This window comes from Cnephaeus nilssonii (genome assembly GCF_951640355.1).
Source record: "Cnephaeus nilssonii genome assembly, chromosome: 7".
Classification (NCBI taxonomy): Eukaryota; Metazoa; Chordata; class Mammalia; order Chiroptera; family Vespertilionidae; genus Cnephaeus; species Cnephaeus nilssonii.
Genome location: NC_137078.1, coordinates 3,535,257 through 3,553,330, shown reverse-complemented (window position 1 = coordinate 3,553,330; position 18,074 = coordinate 3,535,257). Strand labels below are relative to the sequence as shown.

The window sequence follows — 18,074 nt, the reverse complement described above, 5'->3', positions numbered from 1 at the left end:
AACCCTGGCCTGCTCTCTCAAGCTCCGTTCTACCACCATTTCTGTTTGAATTTGTTTACCTTCTATAATTGAAACTTTTTAGCTTGAGTGGAGGCTTAGGCCTGGCAAGGGCAGGCGGAAAGCTTGGCTTCCTCTGTTACCTAGGAAACCTTGCTCTCTGTGGCTGTAGCCATCTTGGTTGGGTTAATTTGCATACTCGCTCTGATTGGATGGTGGGCCTGGCTTGTGGGCTTGGCTTGTGGGGGTGTCGGAGGTATGGTCAATTTGCATATTTGTCTATTATTAGGTAGGATAGCCAAGAGGTGGAAACAACCCAGGCATCCATCGAAGGATGACTGGGTAAACAAAATGTGGTCTGTCTATACAGTGGAATATTATTCAGCCTTAAAAAGAAAGGAAGTTCTGACACATGCTACACCATGGGTGAACCTAGAGGACCTATGCTACATGAAATAAGCCTGTCACAAAACAACAAGTACTGTTTGATTCCACTTATTTGAGGTACTTACAGAAGCAAATTCATAGACAGAAAGCAGAGGATTGGGAAGGGGATGGAGAGTGTTTGATGGGGACAGAGTTTCAGCTTTACAAGATGAAAAGAGTTCTATGGATGGATGGTGGTGATGGTTACTGAACAATTGAGTGTGCTTAATGCCACTGAACTGTTAAAGTGGTAAATGTTATATTATGTATATTTTACCTGAGTTGGTGACTCACCTGTAATCTTTCCTTGCCTGATCTTCTGCACCTTGTAGCAAATGGAGGTCCCCACCATCAGGTAAACATCATAAGCTGGGTTCAGAAGGATATTCTCCAAAATCAGTAGCCTGACCTCTGCAGCATGGACGTTCTTGGCATAAAGAAGAGGGTAGAAAAGGTGAGGTGGGGTCGGGGACAGGAGTGGGTGTGGCCAAGAGAAAGGGAACCTTCGGAACATTTCAGTATGTTCTGTGAGGACAGGGAAGGTAGGGGTGGAAGAATGAGAGCCCAAAGCCCCAGGGGAGCCGTGCTTGTGCCACAGGCATGCATTCAGCATTCCCTCTAAGTGTGTTACAGCTCAATTCACAATAAAAATTAAACAGAAAGCAAAGTGAGGAGCCAGGAGTGATTTCCATGGATACTGTGGTCACCAGGGGCTCAGGGGCTCTCCCCACAGAAGGGTGGGAAACCTGCGGCCAACGTGGAAAGGGGAGGCAGGTGTCCCTGACAGCACTCAGCCCCTGCTTCTGGGCCCGGCCCCGCCCACAGCGAAGCCCCACCCAGGCCTCCTCCTCAGGGACTCTGAGTGGGAGAAAGACTGCCCGTGTGGACTGCAGTGCACCATCGCCCCGGGTCCTCCGGGGCCCGTGCCTTCCGTGGCCATCTAACTGCTTGGCAACTCTGCAAGTTGGAGAAAACTGATGGCAAAGCAGATGATTCCATTTTCCCTGGGGGACAGGGGGTGCAAATGATTACCACCCAGTGGATATGGACCAGCTTTGCATCTATTCATAAATTATTTGGGTTCTCTTTTGACTCAGCTGTAACATTTTACAGGTTTCCTGGCTTAACAGTAAGTTAAATAATATCCCTAACTTGTTGAAAAATCAAAGAACATACAGAGCCGCTCCCTTCAGCCAGGCTTTGTAGTGGATGCCTCCCAGAAAGGCAAGCAGGGAAGCCCTTTACCAACACAGGCAGGACAAAGGGCCTGTCCATCTCAGCCCTGCACACCACACACGGGTCCAGGATCCTAAGAGGCAAACTGTCTCCAAATGCTAAGAGCAGAGTCCTGTAGGGTCAGCCCTGTGCCATGGCACCTCCCGTTTCCAAAACCCTTCAGGACTCCCAAACTACTGGCTCATCTGCCAAAGAGACTGCATGTGGGGAGGTTTCTTTCATCTGTTACTTTGCAGATTAAAAGGCAGATGAAGTGCCACTGCCCTTCTGCCTGTGACCCAAGAACCAGGCCAACAAGAGGATGAGCTCCAGTTTGCAGTTTGCAGGCAGGGTGGACATCTGCCTACAAGAGCCTGGAGAGAGCCAGGACTGTGACAAAGCCACCCTTTTCCGATGGCACCCCTCCCAAAATGAGGCACTGATGGAAAGTAGGTGCTGGTGAGGCCAGGGCAATGCTGGGGGAGGAGGGAGGGGGAGGAGCACTAGTCCTCCACAAATGGAACCGCCAGTCTCAGGGCTTATGATGGGCACAGGAGGAGACAGCATGGAGGGAAACTCAGGATTGTTCGCAGAGTCCCCAATGCTTGGCTGTGTCCCTACATTGGCACAGGGGGTAGTTGTTGAAAGTAAGCTAATTAATGAAAATCCTAGTGCTCCTGAACCTCCTTCAAAACTGAGAATGGAACAAATGCTTTGTGACTCCAGATGGTGCACTCTGGTGCCTCAACTACCTCTTGCTAAGCTGTGGCCCCAAAACCCAACCCAAACGAACAAAAACATGGAATCATACCTTGAAGTTCCCCTTTCATGAAAGTGAAACTTTCACAGCAGGGCATCTCCCTTCCATGAGGAAATGTGCATATGCGGTGAACAGGCATCCTGCCTCCACCCCAGGAAGCCCAGCGCCTCCCGCGCCCAGGCCCACCTGATACACGGCCTCCTGGATGCGAGCCTTGAGCTTGGCGCTCCCGGTCTTCATCCCGGACACCAGGACGGTGTCCCCTTGCTTGGCCACCTTCTCCATCTCTGATATATAGGAAGGAGGTGTGTAGGTAGACTCCAGGAATGGGAGGATTCTGCAAAAGCACATGTCCAAAGAACCTCACACATCCACTGTCTATCAGGACTCCTGGTAGGTACCAGGTGCTAAAATAAGAGGTGTTGCCCTAGTTGGTGCTGCTTAGAAATGTGTCCCTGAAACTTCCTATATCAGACTCACCAACACCCTTACGAAAACTGAACATTCATGGACCCTGGTCCAGGTCTTAGTGTGCATGAAGCCTGGCAGTCTGCATTTTATCAAAATCTACATGTGATTATGACAAACACTGAAATTTGAGGATCACCCACTGAGTAGAAATGCTTCACGCTCACAGGTGTGAAAGATGAGGCCCATGGAGACTAAGAAGCAGGCCCCAGAAACAGGCCCAGCTGGGGTGGTGTCAAAAATGCCCATCAGGCTCCCCAGGGCCACCTGCCATGTTCCGGTCCACCCCTGGGCTAGGTCCTGCCTCTAGGAAATAAGTCTCAATGACCAAAGCTTCAGGACTGGGAATCGCATCACATCTTATCCTTTTCAGGGTCGGGCTGTGGGGAGAAGCCCAGGTGGGGAGAGGAGTCGAGATGTGCGGGGTCTCCCCAGAGTGTTGTTTGGCAAGTACAGCTGGCTTAAGAGACCCTTTTGAAACAGTCTGTCACCTATAGCCTGTGATTTACAAATAAGCCCACCTTTCTGCCTGAACAAGAGCCATCCACTGGAGATGCTGTCCTTCTCCCCGAGGTCTGCTGGGTGCTGAACTGCACATGATCTATCTCCTTGTCCTATCTTCCTAGGTGTCATATGCTGAGTTTAATGAAACCCAGCACATTGGTTCCAATACGCCTTAGTACCTGAGATTTCAGTTAGCTGTGGGCTCAGATATGGGGTGACTGGGAGCTCAGAGGCCTGTTGTAGCAGGGAACGGGCCCAGTGGCACAGAAAAGGCTCAGGAACCAGCATTCTCTGAACATCTAGTGTGCACCAGGCCCAGCAGGGGCTCTGAACACGGTCCATGTGCTGACCCACAGGGCCACCCTCAGAGGGAAGCTGATGCTCAGAGGGTCACATTCCTTCACTAAGACTCCAGGCAGGAAGTGACCAGGTCGGGGCTGGAATCCAGACCTCTGACTGCCAGGCCCATGTCCCCGGCTTTATGAGATACCACCAATTCCAGAGCTTTTCCAGGTGACACACTGACGGTCCCAGTCCTGGGAAGATCTCTGGCCCAAGAGGGTGCCTGGGGGTGCAGGGTCAAGACATGAGGGTATCTGCCAGTAGATGCTGTGAGCCAAGCCTGGGTGTGTCCTAGAGCCCTAAGCTAGACCTTTAAAGGGATAAATACTGGACTCTTAGCTCCCCACAAAATACTTACAAATTGCAAGGGGGTAAGAAAGTGACTTCATGTTGGGGCCTTCGGCAGACACCCAACCCAAGTGATGACAGTGATGGACCAACATCAACATCAGTGATGGACCAGCAAAATCGTAACACAATGCAATCAGAAGAATACAGACTCTCATCTTTTTATATTCCTGCCGAAGATGCAAAGCTCTGAGTCTAACTGGGAATGAACATTAGATAATCCCCAAATGAGAGAGAGACCTTCCACAACATAACTGGACTGCAGTCTTCACACATGCCAAGGCCCATGAAATGGTTCCAGGCTGATGGAGACTAAGTGACAGTACAACATGGAGGGACTCTGGGCTGGGTTTTGCCACAAAGGATGGAACTGGAGTAATTGGTCAATTTGAATGAAGTATTGTATGCATCAGTGTTTATTTCCTAACTAGAGGCCAGATGCACGAAATTCGTGCAAGAGTAGGCCTTCCTTCCCCCAGCTGCCAGCACCGGCTTCCCTCTGGCCACCAGCAGGCACCCGGACCCGGGCTTCCCTTGAAGCCCTGGCTTCATCCGGAAGTTGTCTGGAAGGATGTCCAGAAGGACATCGGTCTAATTAGCATATTACGCTTTTATTATTATAGATTTTGGTGAGTGTGCTGTGGAGACGGAGGAAGCACCCTTCGTGGTAGTAAATGCACATTAAAGTCCTCAGGGTGATGGGGCAACAGGCTGGCAGATCTGCTCTCCTGGGGCAGCAATTTTCATCCTTGTCATCTCATGGCACATAAACGAATTACTAAAATTCTGTGGCACATCAAAAATCATGTTATAATTTTTGCCAATTTGACAAAAAAGAGGTATAATTTTGATTCATTCACACCAGATGGCTTTGTTGGGTTAGCTGTTGTCATTTTTTTACTTGATGATCTAAGGGAACGTGCCCCTGACTAAACATTCACCTATTGCATGTTTTAAAAATTCCTGCAGCACACCGCTTGAAAATGGCTGGATTAGGGAAACCACCTTTTGTACTGTACTTGCAACTCTTCCATAGGCTGAAAATGGCTGCAAATTTTTTAAAAATTAAGTTTTCCTGCCCCCAGAGGGAAACGTACTTGATAAAGCATGAGGCAATGCAGCATCACCGAGGTAAAGCCCAGGCCTGGGTCTCTGTCCCTCTGGCCCACAGAGCCTGCGGGTGTGATGGACGCACACCCATGCTGTCCACAGGCGGTAGCCACTGATTGCAAGTGACGCGCACCACAGATGCAGCTACCTGAAGACTGGGCTCCTCACTCTACCTACCGTAAATGCACACAGCCAGGAGGAGGTGGTGGCTACCATATTCATAGTGAAGATTTACATAGATCTGAGTTCAAATTCTATCTACGCCATGTACTAATATGAGACAAATGGCTTCAAGCTCTCAGTTTCTGTATAAAAAGTGGAGAAAATGGTGGTACGTAAGCCCGCATAGCTATTGGGAGGAGCGACTGAGTCAAGTTAGGTGAGGAATCCGTCTGTACTCTGGTGCTGGGAACACAGCCTCTTGCATCCGAGAATGTCCTCTTAGCTGGATCCTGTCTCCCCATCAACTGTCCCCCAACTGGAGGCTGCCCTCTCGGGACACACAGAACCCTTCCCTGTACCCCATTACCAGGGACAAGTTTTCTCTTCTACAGTTGGACACCCAGCTTCCTTGACAACTGCCCACAGAACACACCCAATGGGCTGCAAAAGCATCAAAATTCCCGCACAACTGTGTGGGCCAAAACTCTTTTTCCTAAATCAGTCCGGGGGAATGTTGGCTGGCATACTGGCAATCGCCCCTCACTGACAGCGGCAATGACCACAACGGAAGCCCCCAGCCTGCTCAGAGCCAAGTGACACCCCCTTCCTGTTTCCCTTCACAGGAGAGGTCGTTCTCACCGTAGTGCATTGTGGGAGTCGGAGAAGTGGCTGGCCTCTGTGTCCTTCATGATTGTCCAGTCAAAGACCAGTCCAGCCAGGGTGCTGAATGTGTTCCCTAGAAGAGCAGATGGGGGAGGGGGGTAAACAGGCTGGAGTTAACGCCCTGGGGCCAAGGGAAGGGAAAGCCCTCAGGCCCTGCAAAGGAGGCAGGAGGGCAGTGGGAGACTGAGGCTTAAAAGATCAGCCCAGAGGCCGGAGGGGCTCAGCTGGGGTGTGAACCCAGACCTGTCTCAGATGAACTCTGTGCTTCCCGCTGTACCGCCCCCTTTGCTCACACAGGTTCAGTGTGGTGCGGAACACCATCACCCCCAGTGCCTATAAGCACTTTACAGTTTGGGCAGCAGCTCTTGAGACCTGATTCATTCATTTCTCCTACCACTTCCCTACACAGGCAAAGAAACTTCACACGAGAGGCAGATCCCCAACCTGCTGGCTGGCTTCAATGGCTGGGAATTCTTGTCTCTTCACCTTGACACTGGCTCAGCCTCTCTAAAAGGGACATGATCACAGGTGTGCCACATTCTCTACCACACCTTATTGTCCCACATCCACTCCACCCCCATCATCTATATTCCCTGCCTGCACAGTCCCCCAAGCAGAGCACCTGGAGCCTAGAAAAGTGTTTTCCAGCACACAGGGCATGGTGTTGAGAGTGAGACAGGACCGGGATCCTGTACCCCGTACCTCCTGTGAGGTCTCAGAGGCCAAATTAAACAGTGCTTATCAAAAGTTCCACAAAATTGTCACTGTCATTACTTTTCAGGGCATTTATTATGAAGGGAGACCATTCCTTACCATTCCTTAGATGTCTTTCCATCAACTTAGCAACTGGTCAGAAGAAGGGAAGAAAAACCCCATGCACAATGGACACAAGCGTGGAGCTCCAAGGGAGGACCCAAAATACCCAGCTGCTGTGAAAACTCACCCAGTTCCCTCCTGAGTGAACATATCGGGTGCAAAAGGGAACAGGACAAGGAAAAAACAAGGAGGGAGGCAGCTGCAGGGACCCTGTATCCTCCTCCCAAAACACTGGACCCCAGCCGAGTGGGCGGGAGACCCATCTCAGCGCCGGCGCATGGCCCTCCCACTACACAGTGCTCAGCTGTCGGAGTCCTGCCACTTACCGGGAACTCAGGAGAACAGGACTGTCCCACTTATCTCTGTGGTACCTTGGCAGGGCCTGACACACACTGTAGGTGCTCAATAAATGATTTTGAGCAACCAAAAGGTAAAGGTCTGTGATTTCTTAAACCTCAAGGCATTCTGACCAAAGTAAGCTGTCTCCCCGGTATTTGGGCACTGGGTAAGAAGGCAGATAGTAAAGCCCACACCAGTGAAGCACGTTGGCTGCAAGAGTCCGGCCCAGGGACACTGCTCCCTGCTGCAGGGCCCTACACCTTTCCTGCTCACCCAGTGGGGAGCAGCTCACCACCTCCCGATATAGCCCGTTCCTCTGTTCAATGGTGCTGACTGTGAGAACCTTCTCTTGCCCACTGAGTCAGAGTGGGATGCCTAAAGCAAAGCCAGCCCAGACTCCCCCCCTGGTGGCAGAGCCAAGCATGCTGACTCTGCAATCCACTTAGCTGGGAGAAGAATGGACTTCCCTATTATCGCAGCAGACTGTCAAAGCATGACCAGAAATTCCATACAAAACCGTTCTTGGCACCTGTCCATGCAAGCATCACTAAAGTGTACTGACCTACTCAGGTCACCTCCGAGCACCACTTTCCTCACTGTAAAACAGGAATAGAAATACCAGCGCACAGGGTTGCTGGTAAGATCAAATGGCGAAAGGGCCCCAGCGAGGTGCGTAGGCAGCGCTGGACAACCCCCGCGAGCAAGTACTACTCATGACGGCCGTCTGAGGACAAAACTGAGGCTGGGGGAGGCCTGCTGGGGTCTCTTCACATGGAAAATGGCAACAGGAAATGCGTTTTCATAGAGTTCTGATTTGCTGCCCCACCCAGCCTCTCCTGCATGCCCACCACGTTCAGACGGGAAGACAGGAATGTGTGGCACCTCTCAGATGATGCGTGCAGCAGGAATATGTGGGGCTGGTAAGGGGGAGAGGGGTGTCAAAAAAACTTCTGCCTAAAGTTTTGCTTCTTCCATTCCAAAAGTAGCTGTTAGCACGCACTATGTGGGACAGGCTGAGCCCATGGCCTGCAGCCTCACAGCGCCAAGTGTTAATATTGAGGAAGAAAACCCAGAGTCCAATCTCCGGAGGCTGTACCGCCCCTGTCCCGGTGTGGGGGCGGCAGAAAAACATTAAGCAATTCAACTTAACACATCTCCAACGAACGCCCCCTGGGCCCGACGTCTAGTGTCACCCACAGAGAAGCCAGGAGAACGCGGTCAGCCCTGTTCTGCTCTGCAAGTGCTGGACGGACAAGGCAGAGTGAAGATACCCCACACCCAGTGCGTGTCAGAGGGGGCAGATTCCTCCTGGTGGTCAGGGAGCGCTCCCTGGACAACGTCTAAAAGGGGATTCCAGAGGGACCAGGGCTTTTGAAAGCAGAAATAGGAAGGAACGCTGGAAGGTGGTCTGAGAAGAACACGCAGCATAAGGAAAGGGGAGGGGGAAGGAGGGGGACATCACTGGTGATCCTGAGCCAGCCTAGTTCTGTCATGTATGAGTTGTGGGGCTGAAAATACTGTGAAAAACATCAGCTCGAAGCAATCACTCTGCAGATGCCCTTGGGCCAAAGGATGGCCCCCAGCCTGTGCAGAGCCCACCCCGAAACACACTGCAGCAGGAAACAGGCATGTGCCCTGGGGGACCCCCACACCCCGGAAACACACTGCAGCAGGAAACAGGCGATGTGCCCTGGGGGACCCCCACACCCCGAAACACACTGCAGCAGGAAACAGGCGATGTGCCCTGGGGGACCCCCACACCCCGGAAACACACTGCAGCAGGAAACAGGCGATGTGCCCTGGGGGACCCCCACACCCCGAAACACACTGCAGCAGGAAACAGGCATGTGCCCTGGGGGACGAGAGCTCAAGCAACAAAATCAGACATCCTGAGGTCCAACTCATACTCTGCCACCCATGAGCTGTGGGGCCTTGAGCAAGTTACTTAAGCTCTTTGGGCCTCAGCCTCCTTGTCTGTGCAACAAGCATTACTCATTGAGTAGCTGACTGCACTTGTAAAGGGCCTGGCACCGTGCGTGGTATACAGAAGGCACCTAACAATGCTTCTTGAGCCATAAGCAGAGTCTTTGACAAACACCCACCAGCCTAGATAAGATGTGTGCCTTCTGAGACTGTTAGGTCCTCAAAGGTTACAAAGGTCAAGTTCCTCTTGACAAAGGACACTGTGGCTAGTAAAGATGACACAAGCTCAGGGAAAAGAAAGAAGAGATACTTGAGGCTCTGATCCAAGGATTTCTGGGAAAGGTTAACCAACTAGAAAGTGTGACATCCTCACAGTGAACAATGAGGAAGGGAGTGAACCACTTGCTGACTGCAAAGATGGGGCCTTGATTTGGGTGATTAATGAATGACCCAGCGTTTGTAGGCCAGCTGGTGAACCTCAACTTCCTACTCTGGAAATGGCCTCATGTGCCACTGAAACCTCAGGAGTGGGAAAGGTGACTATCAAGGGCCACTGGGCACCTGTCCTGCAGGGGCAGGCCAGGAACAACCACCTTCCCACTCCTGACATTGCCACTAACCGCCTGAGGGCAAAGGATGCACACCTAGCAGAAGAATGACTGAACTATAACGAAGAAGATGAACAGTGACAAGTGTCAGTGAGGATGGGGAAACACTGGAAGCCTCATGCACTGCAGGTGGGAATGTAAAACAGGATAGCTGCTGTGGAAGAATGCCTGGCGGTTCCTCAAGCAAAAGTTATTTCCACTCCTGGGTCTATATCCAAGAAGCACATGCTACTGCAAGGATGAACCAGAAACACATTATGTGCAATAAAAGCCAGTCACAGGCCCTGACCGGTTTAGCTCAGTGGACAGAGCATCGGCCTGCGAACTGAAGGGTCCCAGGTTCAATTCCGGTCAAGGGCATGTACCTTGGATGCGGGCACATCTCCAGTAGGGAGCGAGCAGGAGGCAGCTGATCGATGTTTCTCTCTCATCGATGTTTCTAACTCTCTATCCTTCTCCCTTCTTCTCTGTAAAAAATCAATAAAATATATTTAAAAAATAAAAGCCAGTCACAGAAGGTCACAGAGTGTCTGATTTTGTCTATATGAAATGCCCACAATAGGCAAATCTATACACACAGAAAATAGATCAGTGGTTGCCATGGGCTGGAAAGAGGAAAGAATGAAAGGTGACTACTAATGAGTATGGGTTTCTTTTTCATAGTGATAAAAATGTCCTACAATTAATGGTAATGGTTGCACGATTTTGTGAATATATTAAAAAAATTGAATTATACACTTTAAACAGGTGAATTTCATGATATAAAATATCAATAAAAATGAACAAATCTTTTTAAAATCTGTCACTTTTAAAAAAGTGACTTAAGATGAGAAATAGAACAGAGTAGCCAAGAGCAGGGATGGGTAAACTAAACTACAGCCCCGGGGACAACTCTGGCCCACTGCCAGTTTTTCTAAATAAAGTTTTATTACAACACAGCCATGCCCATTCATTTACACACCATCTAAGACTGCTTTGAGCAACAACAGCAGAGCTGAGTAACTGCAGTAGAGACGGTACAGACAGCAGAGCCTACAACATTCACTCTGGCCTTTCACAAAGTTTGCCAACCCCCAGCTAAGACAGTGAACTCTGGGACCAGGCTGGAGCTCAGACTCTGGCTCTGCTACACACTAAGGACATGTCTGTGTGCGTGCATGTGTGTTCACTCTGTGCCACAGTCTCATCCCCTGCACATGAAATGAGTTGGAAAATATGAAGTGTTCAGAATGCCTGGCACCTGTGTGGCCTCAAATTTTGGTCATTTGTTCCCAATAAGAGCAAGTGCCCCCCGCCACCCCCCCCCCCCCCCACACACACACACCCAGAGTCCTGCAGGTGCGCTCCTATCACCTCACTGCACAAACCCCTTCCTCAGCGCCCTCTATTCTAAGGCCAAGTGCAAATCCCCATCTGACACACAGGATCCTTTACATTCTGCAACCTACCCCTGTCTTAGCTTCAGTCTCTTTAAAAATAAAACGGCCTTCCCTGCCTAGAAAACCTCACATCCTCAAGGCTCAGACAGCCATCATGTCTTCTAAGAAACTGTCCTGACCTCTGTCCTACACAACTCACCTCCAACCTTCCCAGGTTTTGGCTCCCACAAGCTCTGTGGTCCAATCACACTTTGCATCTAATTTGACTCTCAACAGCACCTACTGAGATACATTTGGACATTTATTTACACACGGACCTTCCCCAAAGCCAGAGAATGTGGGAGCAGAGGCCAGGCCCTCCCTCCCCGGGCAGCACCCCCAGACCTGGCAGGGTGCTAGATAGTCAGAAAGTACTCAAATGCTACTGGGCTTAATGAGTACCCATTATGCGCCATGCGGCACTAAACCCTTTACACACTTCTTACCAAGTCCTTCAAGCCCCTATCTTACTTTCACAGACAGAAAACAGACAAGGTAGGCAACTTATTTGATGAATGAACACACAGAGGAAGGGAGGTTGGACAGACGCCCCCAGAACAGTTCTACCCCTTCCAAGGGACCTCTGACACTGGCTGGAGATGTCTGGTTGTCACAACTTGGCGAGTTCTGCTGGCATCTAGTGGGTGGAGGCCAGGGATGCTGCTAAACATCCCACGAAGCATTGGACAGCCTTTCGCCATGAAGAATTATCTTCCCTTGAATGTCAATACTACCTCTGCTGAGAAACCCCCATCTAGGAAACATTTTAAAAAGCAGGGGCTACAGTGGTCAGGGAAGATTTCAAAGACAAGGTGGGACTTGGTTTGAACTTGACATTTTAGAAGATCCTTCATCTTAAAGGCATCTTGTGCCTAATTTGCTTTCTTCAACAAGAATCTTAACCTACATACTAAATTCAACAGGGTGATCACTTCATGAGGTATATGAATGTCTATTCACTATGCTGTACACCTGAAACTATTTTTAAACTTTTTAAAATCATTTTTCAATTTCAATTACAGTTGACATACATTATTACATTAGTTTCAGGTGTACACACCAGTGATTAGACATTACATAATTTACCATGTGATTTTCCCAATAAATCTCGCACCCATCTGACACCATACATAGTTATTACAATATTACTGACCATATCCCCTATGCTGTAATTTACATCTCTGTAACTGTTCTGTAACTACCAATATGTACTTCTTAAACCCTTTAGCTCTTTCACCCATTTACCCAACCCCCCTCCAATCTGGCAACCACTAAAATGTTCTCTGTATCTGAGTCTGTTTCTGTTCTGCTTGTTCATTTATTTATTTTTTTTAGGTTCCACTGTTGATAGATATGTAATTATTGCTATTTTATTGTTCATATTTTTTCTCTTGTTCCCCTTCCCTCGCCCCCTCCCCACCCCCCTGCTTCTCCTTCTCCTTCTTCTTGAAAACCCTTTAACATTTATTGTAATACTGGTTTGGTGGTGATGAACTCCTTTAGCTCTTTCTTGTCTATGAAGCTCTTTATCTGTCCATCAATTCTAAATGATAGCTTTACTAGGTAGAATAACCTTGGTTATAGGTCATTGTTTTTCATCACTTTAATATTTCTTGCCAATCCCTTCTGGCCTGCAAAGTTTCTGTTGAGAAATCAGCTGACAGCCTTATGGGGGCTTCCTTGTAACTAACTGCTTTCTTTTCTCTTGATGCTTTTAAGATTGTCTTTAACCTTTTATATTTTAACTAGTGGCCCGGTGCACAAAATTCATGCATGGAGCAGGGGTTCCCTCAGCCCAGCCTGCAACCTCTCCAATCGGACATACCTCTCGCAATCTGGGACCACTGGCTCCTAACCGCTCACCTGCCTGCTTTCGTGACCGCCCCTAACTGCCTCTGCCTGCCTACCTGATTGCCCCTAGCCCCTCTGCCTGCCTACCTGATCGCCCCCTAACTGCCTCTGCCTGCCTGCCTGATTGCCCCTAACTGCCCTCCCCTGCCAGCCTGATCTCACCCCCACTGCCCTCCCCTGCTGACCTGGTTGTCCCCAACTGCCTTCCCCTGCCGGCCTGATCTCGCCCCCAATGGCCCTCCCCAACGGCCTGATCTCATCCCTAACTGCCCTCCCCTGGCTGGCCTGGTTGCCCCCAACTGCCCTCCCCTGCAGACCTGATCTCACCCCCAACAGCCCTCCCCTGCCGGCCTGATCTTGCCCCCAACTGCCCTCCCTTGCCAGCCTGATCTTGCCCCCAACTGCCCTCCTCTGCTGGCCAATTTGGTTCTGATTGGTCGGTTTCTATGCCAGTCAGCATCTCTGGGCCTATCAATGGGGCCTGATCAGAAAGGCAGGGCTGATCAGCAGCCCTGGTGGAGGCCTGGAGGGAAATGGCTGCTGGCCAGACTGGGAGAGAAAGAGAGAGGCAAGTGCTGATCAAAAGCTGCCACAGAGGCAACAGGTCAGTCCCTGCTTCCCTCTTCAGGCCTCTCTCTGGCCCTGATTCACAGCCCCCTCAGCAGTCAGTGCTGGGGCACTGCACCTGCAGCGGAAGCAGTCAAACTGCAGGACTGACTTCGGTTGGTCAAGCCTCGGTCGTTACTGGTCGTTATGACCCAGGGTTTTTATATATATTAGGATTATGATGTGTCCTGGTGTGGGCCTCTTTGGGTTCATCCTGTGTTGCTTATCAAGGTGGTTGGGTGGCAGTGCTTTGATCTCGTCTGAAGCTGTCCACTGGGTGCACTGGCTTTGGGGCCTCCTGGGAGGTGCAGGCCAAGGTCAGGCATTGCCTGTGTTCTGCCCGGGGCCACCCAGCATGAGCTACAAGGCGATCTGTAGATGGCTGCTACTTGTGCTGGGGTTGGAGGTGCCCAGGAGAGGCCAAGCTGTGAACCACCATTTGTCTCTGGTGCCTTTCAAGTTGCTGCCTGAGTGCTGGAGCTCAGAGGCAGTGAATCTGACTAAGTCCATGTGCAGGCCCTTTATTTTATGTATTTATTTATTTTCATTTTCATTCCAGGGCATGCTTATTGATCTTGGAGAGAGGAGAAGGAGAGGAGAGAGAAACATCAATGTGAGAGAGAAACATCAATCAGTTACCTTTCTGTATACCCCCTGACTGGGGCTCAAACTTGCAACCTAGGTATATGCCCTGACTGGGAATAGAACCTGCAACCTTTCAGTGTATAGGACAATACTCCAACCAACTGAGCCACACTCGCCAGGGCTGTGCAGACCCTGACAAGCATGTCAAACTCAAGGCCCGCCTCAAGTTTGACATGCTTGCGAGGAACCTCCAGGGACTCCAGCAGCCTCCGCTTCCCTCACCTTCACAGCCAGAAGTGATGGAGACTTCTCTTCCAGCACTGGAACCTGGGGGGGGGGGGGGAGGGCGGGATGGTATGGGGCTGGGACCCCTCACTCTTCAGTGGGGACCTCTGCAGCCGAGATATCCCTCTGGACTTTTATCCACCACATTTGGGTGTGGGACCAGCCCATTCCACACCTCTGCCCCTGACCAGCTTCGATGGGGCTTCTTCTCCAACTCCCTAGTGGCAGGACTTCCATTCAGCTTGATTCAGGTGGTTCTGAGTGATGACTATTCTGTAGTTTAGATGTAATTTTGATGTGATTGTGGGAGGAGGCAAGTATCCATCCCATTTACCTACACTGTCATCTTGATCAGAAGTCAAATTTCATTTTTCAATTAGTTTATATTCAATATTATTCTGTGTTAGTTTCAGGTGTGCAGCCTAGTGGTTAGTCAATCATATACTTGACAAAATGATCCCCCTGATATTTCAAGTACCCTCCAGGCACCAGACACATTTATTAGAGTATTATTGACTGTATTCCCTGTCCTGTGCTTTACATCCCCGTGACTATTGTGTAACTGCCAATTTGTACTTATTAACCCTTCCTTTTTTAGCTCTGGTGCTCTGAGTGGCTTTGAGTCCATATATTCTTCTAAATTCTTCCCATTCGACTAAGCCAAGCACAGGGCTGATTCTTCCTCGAACCCTGCCCACTGCACTAACTGTTGGGAAACTAGTCCAAGTTCCTCCTTTATCTTCTGCTCACTAGTTACACAGGTCAATTCTCGGCAGCGGAGCAGATGGAGAAGCCATGAGAGGTTGTGGGTGTTTAAAAATGAGTCTTTATTGCAGAATCCAGTGGCCACATAGCCATTAGACAAGACAATTCTTCACTGCAAAAGCCATACAGGCAGGCAGCTGGACACTGGCTGGTAAATACCTATCTTTCCCATAAAGTAGCATCAGGCTCTGTACCCACAGCTACTATCTGAGCAGCCGCATGCTGCCTCTAAACTTACTGCTTCACATCGTAGCAGTATCTGAGCTCTCTGGCTCAGCAGCTTCTCCTGTCTCTCCTGCCCAGCACACTGGCTGGTCTCTGTAGCCTCACACAGTAACTACTTCTAAGCTTCACTTTCCCAGCACACTGGCTGATTAACATGGTGGCTATATCTGAGCTCTCTGTGAGCTCTTAGCCTTACATCGTGGCAGTATCAGCTCTCAGCTCCATCTGAGCTCTCAGCACACAGAGAAGCTACATTCTCTGTGCCTGCCGCCTCTGCTTCTCCACACACCCCTCTCCCAGCTGCGCGCTCTCGCTCTCGCTCGCTCTCCAGCAGACTCCTGGTCAGTGACCTGTATGTTACTGCAGAGACAAGGCTAGTTGCCAACAGTGACATCAATCACTGGGGTCAGAGGCACAGCATTCTGGGAGAACAGCCTTGCAGCTGTTCATGGCATCTTGGCCTTGGGCACCCTGATTAGTCTCTTGCTCAGAGCGGCCCTGGCCATTCTGATGTATTGACAACAAGGCCTCTGTGTTCCCATTGGCATTGACGATCCAGTATGTCAACTGTAACTGAGAAATAATTTAATAAATTAATTAATTTAATTTAATTTAAAAAGAAAAGAAAATAATCTAACCTACAAAATTCCCCTTTGTTCCTTTACCACAAGGTCAAGCTATAGTGAAGATAGTCTGACTACTGCCAGAATAGATCTAAGAACAATTCAGTATTCGATTCTGATAAAGTGAAGAATCATGGGGACAGCAGTATAAATGTGTTCCAGTCTCTCTCTCTCACACACACACACACACACACACACACACACACGCACACGCACACACACACAGAAGCAAACACACACACAATCTGCCATCTGGACCAGGAAGTCATACCATCACTCAAAGCCAAGCAAGGAGAATGCCTCCCACTGTTTACAACCTGGTAACCCAGGAGCCTCTCCCCGCTTCTCATCACTCAGATGTCACTTCCCAAAGAGGTGCCTTTACCAAACACAATCCCTATGCACATGCCTGGAGTCGGCCTCCAGGGGCTACAAAAGCTCTCACCTCACCGGCCCTACTACACAGACCAGTATACAGAGGGGTGATGGCCTCCCGGACACCAAGGGCCTGGGGTCCACCTCACAGGTAGTCCGGAGCTCTTTAAGCCCCCTCCCCCTCCCCATCACCAACCTCACTTCCCTGGCTGGAGCAGCCTTCTGTGTGGAATGTTAGGGCTGGACACAGGGAAGAGAGAAACAGAGACTGCCAGGAGGATGTCCTCACCTTCAGAGTCCAGAGCCTGGATCTTCAGCTCCAGGGGCGAGTCCTCCAGGTAGAGTTCGCGGGTCGTGGAGACGATCTGAATGTCATGGATGAGGTCAACGATGGCATCACAGCGCAGGACCTGGCCTGTGGCTAAAGGGACAGGACCCAGGGGTCAGACCAAGTGCCAGGGCATGACTGCCACTCACCTCCAGGGCCTTGCAGGTCAGGCGGTCTTACACTTTGGCAAAGACTAGAGCAGCCAACAAAACAAGCACCAAATTACGCCTCAGAAGGCAAGCACCTGACCAGCACACGCCCTTCTGAAAGCCAGCATGGACGCTCAAAGAGTAAGCACGTCAGAGGCATGCGCACTGCCCACTGTGTGCTTCTCCAACATGAGCACCAGCATCTGAAGCTGTGTGCAGACACTGCTCTAAGAAAGGCTCGTTCTTTCAGGCACAGTCATTACGTTAGCTGACAAGAGCTATCGTATGATGAGTGAGCATCCAAAAAGGTGGTACTGTTCTGATACCTGTCCCTACATTGAGGTTAGGAATTCTGCCTGGTGCTGTTTATTGATCTACACTGGTGTTTTTACATAGGACTATCAGCTATACAGCTGAAGAAAAGGACTGTGTCCCCATGAGTACAGATGTTTTACTTGCTCCACAAATAAGACACATAAATGGCATTAGCTGGAGAACTCCCTAGTGCAGAAATAACAGCATGTGACTCAAAATCACTCTGACCATTCTCCAGGCACCCTGTGAAACTTCGTGTGCACTATTAATGTACTTTATTAGAAATCAATACAGCCCCATATCAAAAACCTTAAAGACTCATATGCTGTGAGACCCAGTAAAATCGGGAATCTATCATTAGCTGGAAGTGGCCTAACAGAACCCAAAATAATTCTCTGAATAAGAATTTTTACTTTTCTATGTAACAATGAAATAAACATCTAAACACAACATAAATGTCAAATGTAAGAAATGATTACAGGACAACTTCCTGTTAAGAATATAACTCAGCCATTAAAAATAATTCTATAATGAGATGAAAAACTGTTCATATCATGTTAGGTGGAAGAAAAGCAGGACAGAAAATTATATTATTTTCTAAGCATTTTACAACCATAATATGGTAAATTAAATATGGGGAAGTGAAAGGATTACAACAACTTGCTTCATTTTGATTCAATACCCATTACGAGTTATTTGCGTAATAAATACTAATTTAGAAATGAAAGCCAGCCTCCACGACAGGAAAAACTGGACGAAGTGCTGGCAGGAGGGACCAGGGTGAGGATGTTGCTTGCTCAGTGTCCCTATCCTGCCTGGTGTCCTCTGACCCAACAGGAGAAATAGAAAGCACTGCCATGGATTCTGG

The 18,074-nt window shown here is 49.6% G+C and overlaps 1 protein-coding gene across 2 annotated transcripts in view; it reads right to left on the bottom strand.

Annotated features, from left to right (window-relative positions):
* The window catches only part of NUP210 (nucleoporin 210), a 132,679-nt gene that overhangs the window by 95,995 nt on the left and 18,610 nt on the right, over window positions 1-18,074 (bottom strand). For both annotated transcript variants that reach the window (XM_079777076.1, XM_079777077.1), the window contains exons 3-6: window positions 16,704-16,835; window positions 5,972-6,068; window positions 2,585-2,735; window positions 718-850 (exon numbers count right to left, since the gene is read on the bottom strand). In XM_079777076.1, coding sequence (XP_079633202.1) covers window positions 718-850; window positions 2,585-2,735; window positions 5,972-6,068; window positions 16,704-16,835 — 513 coding nt within the window. The remainder of the gene's footprint in view (window positions 1-717; window positions 851-2,584; window positions 2,736-5,971; window positions 6,069-16,703; window positions 16,836-18,074) is intronic.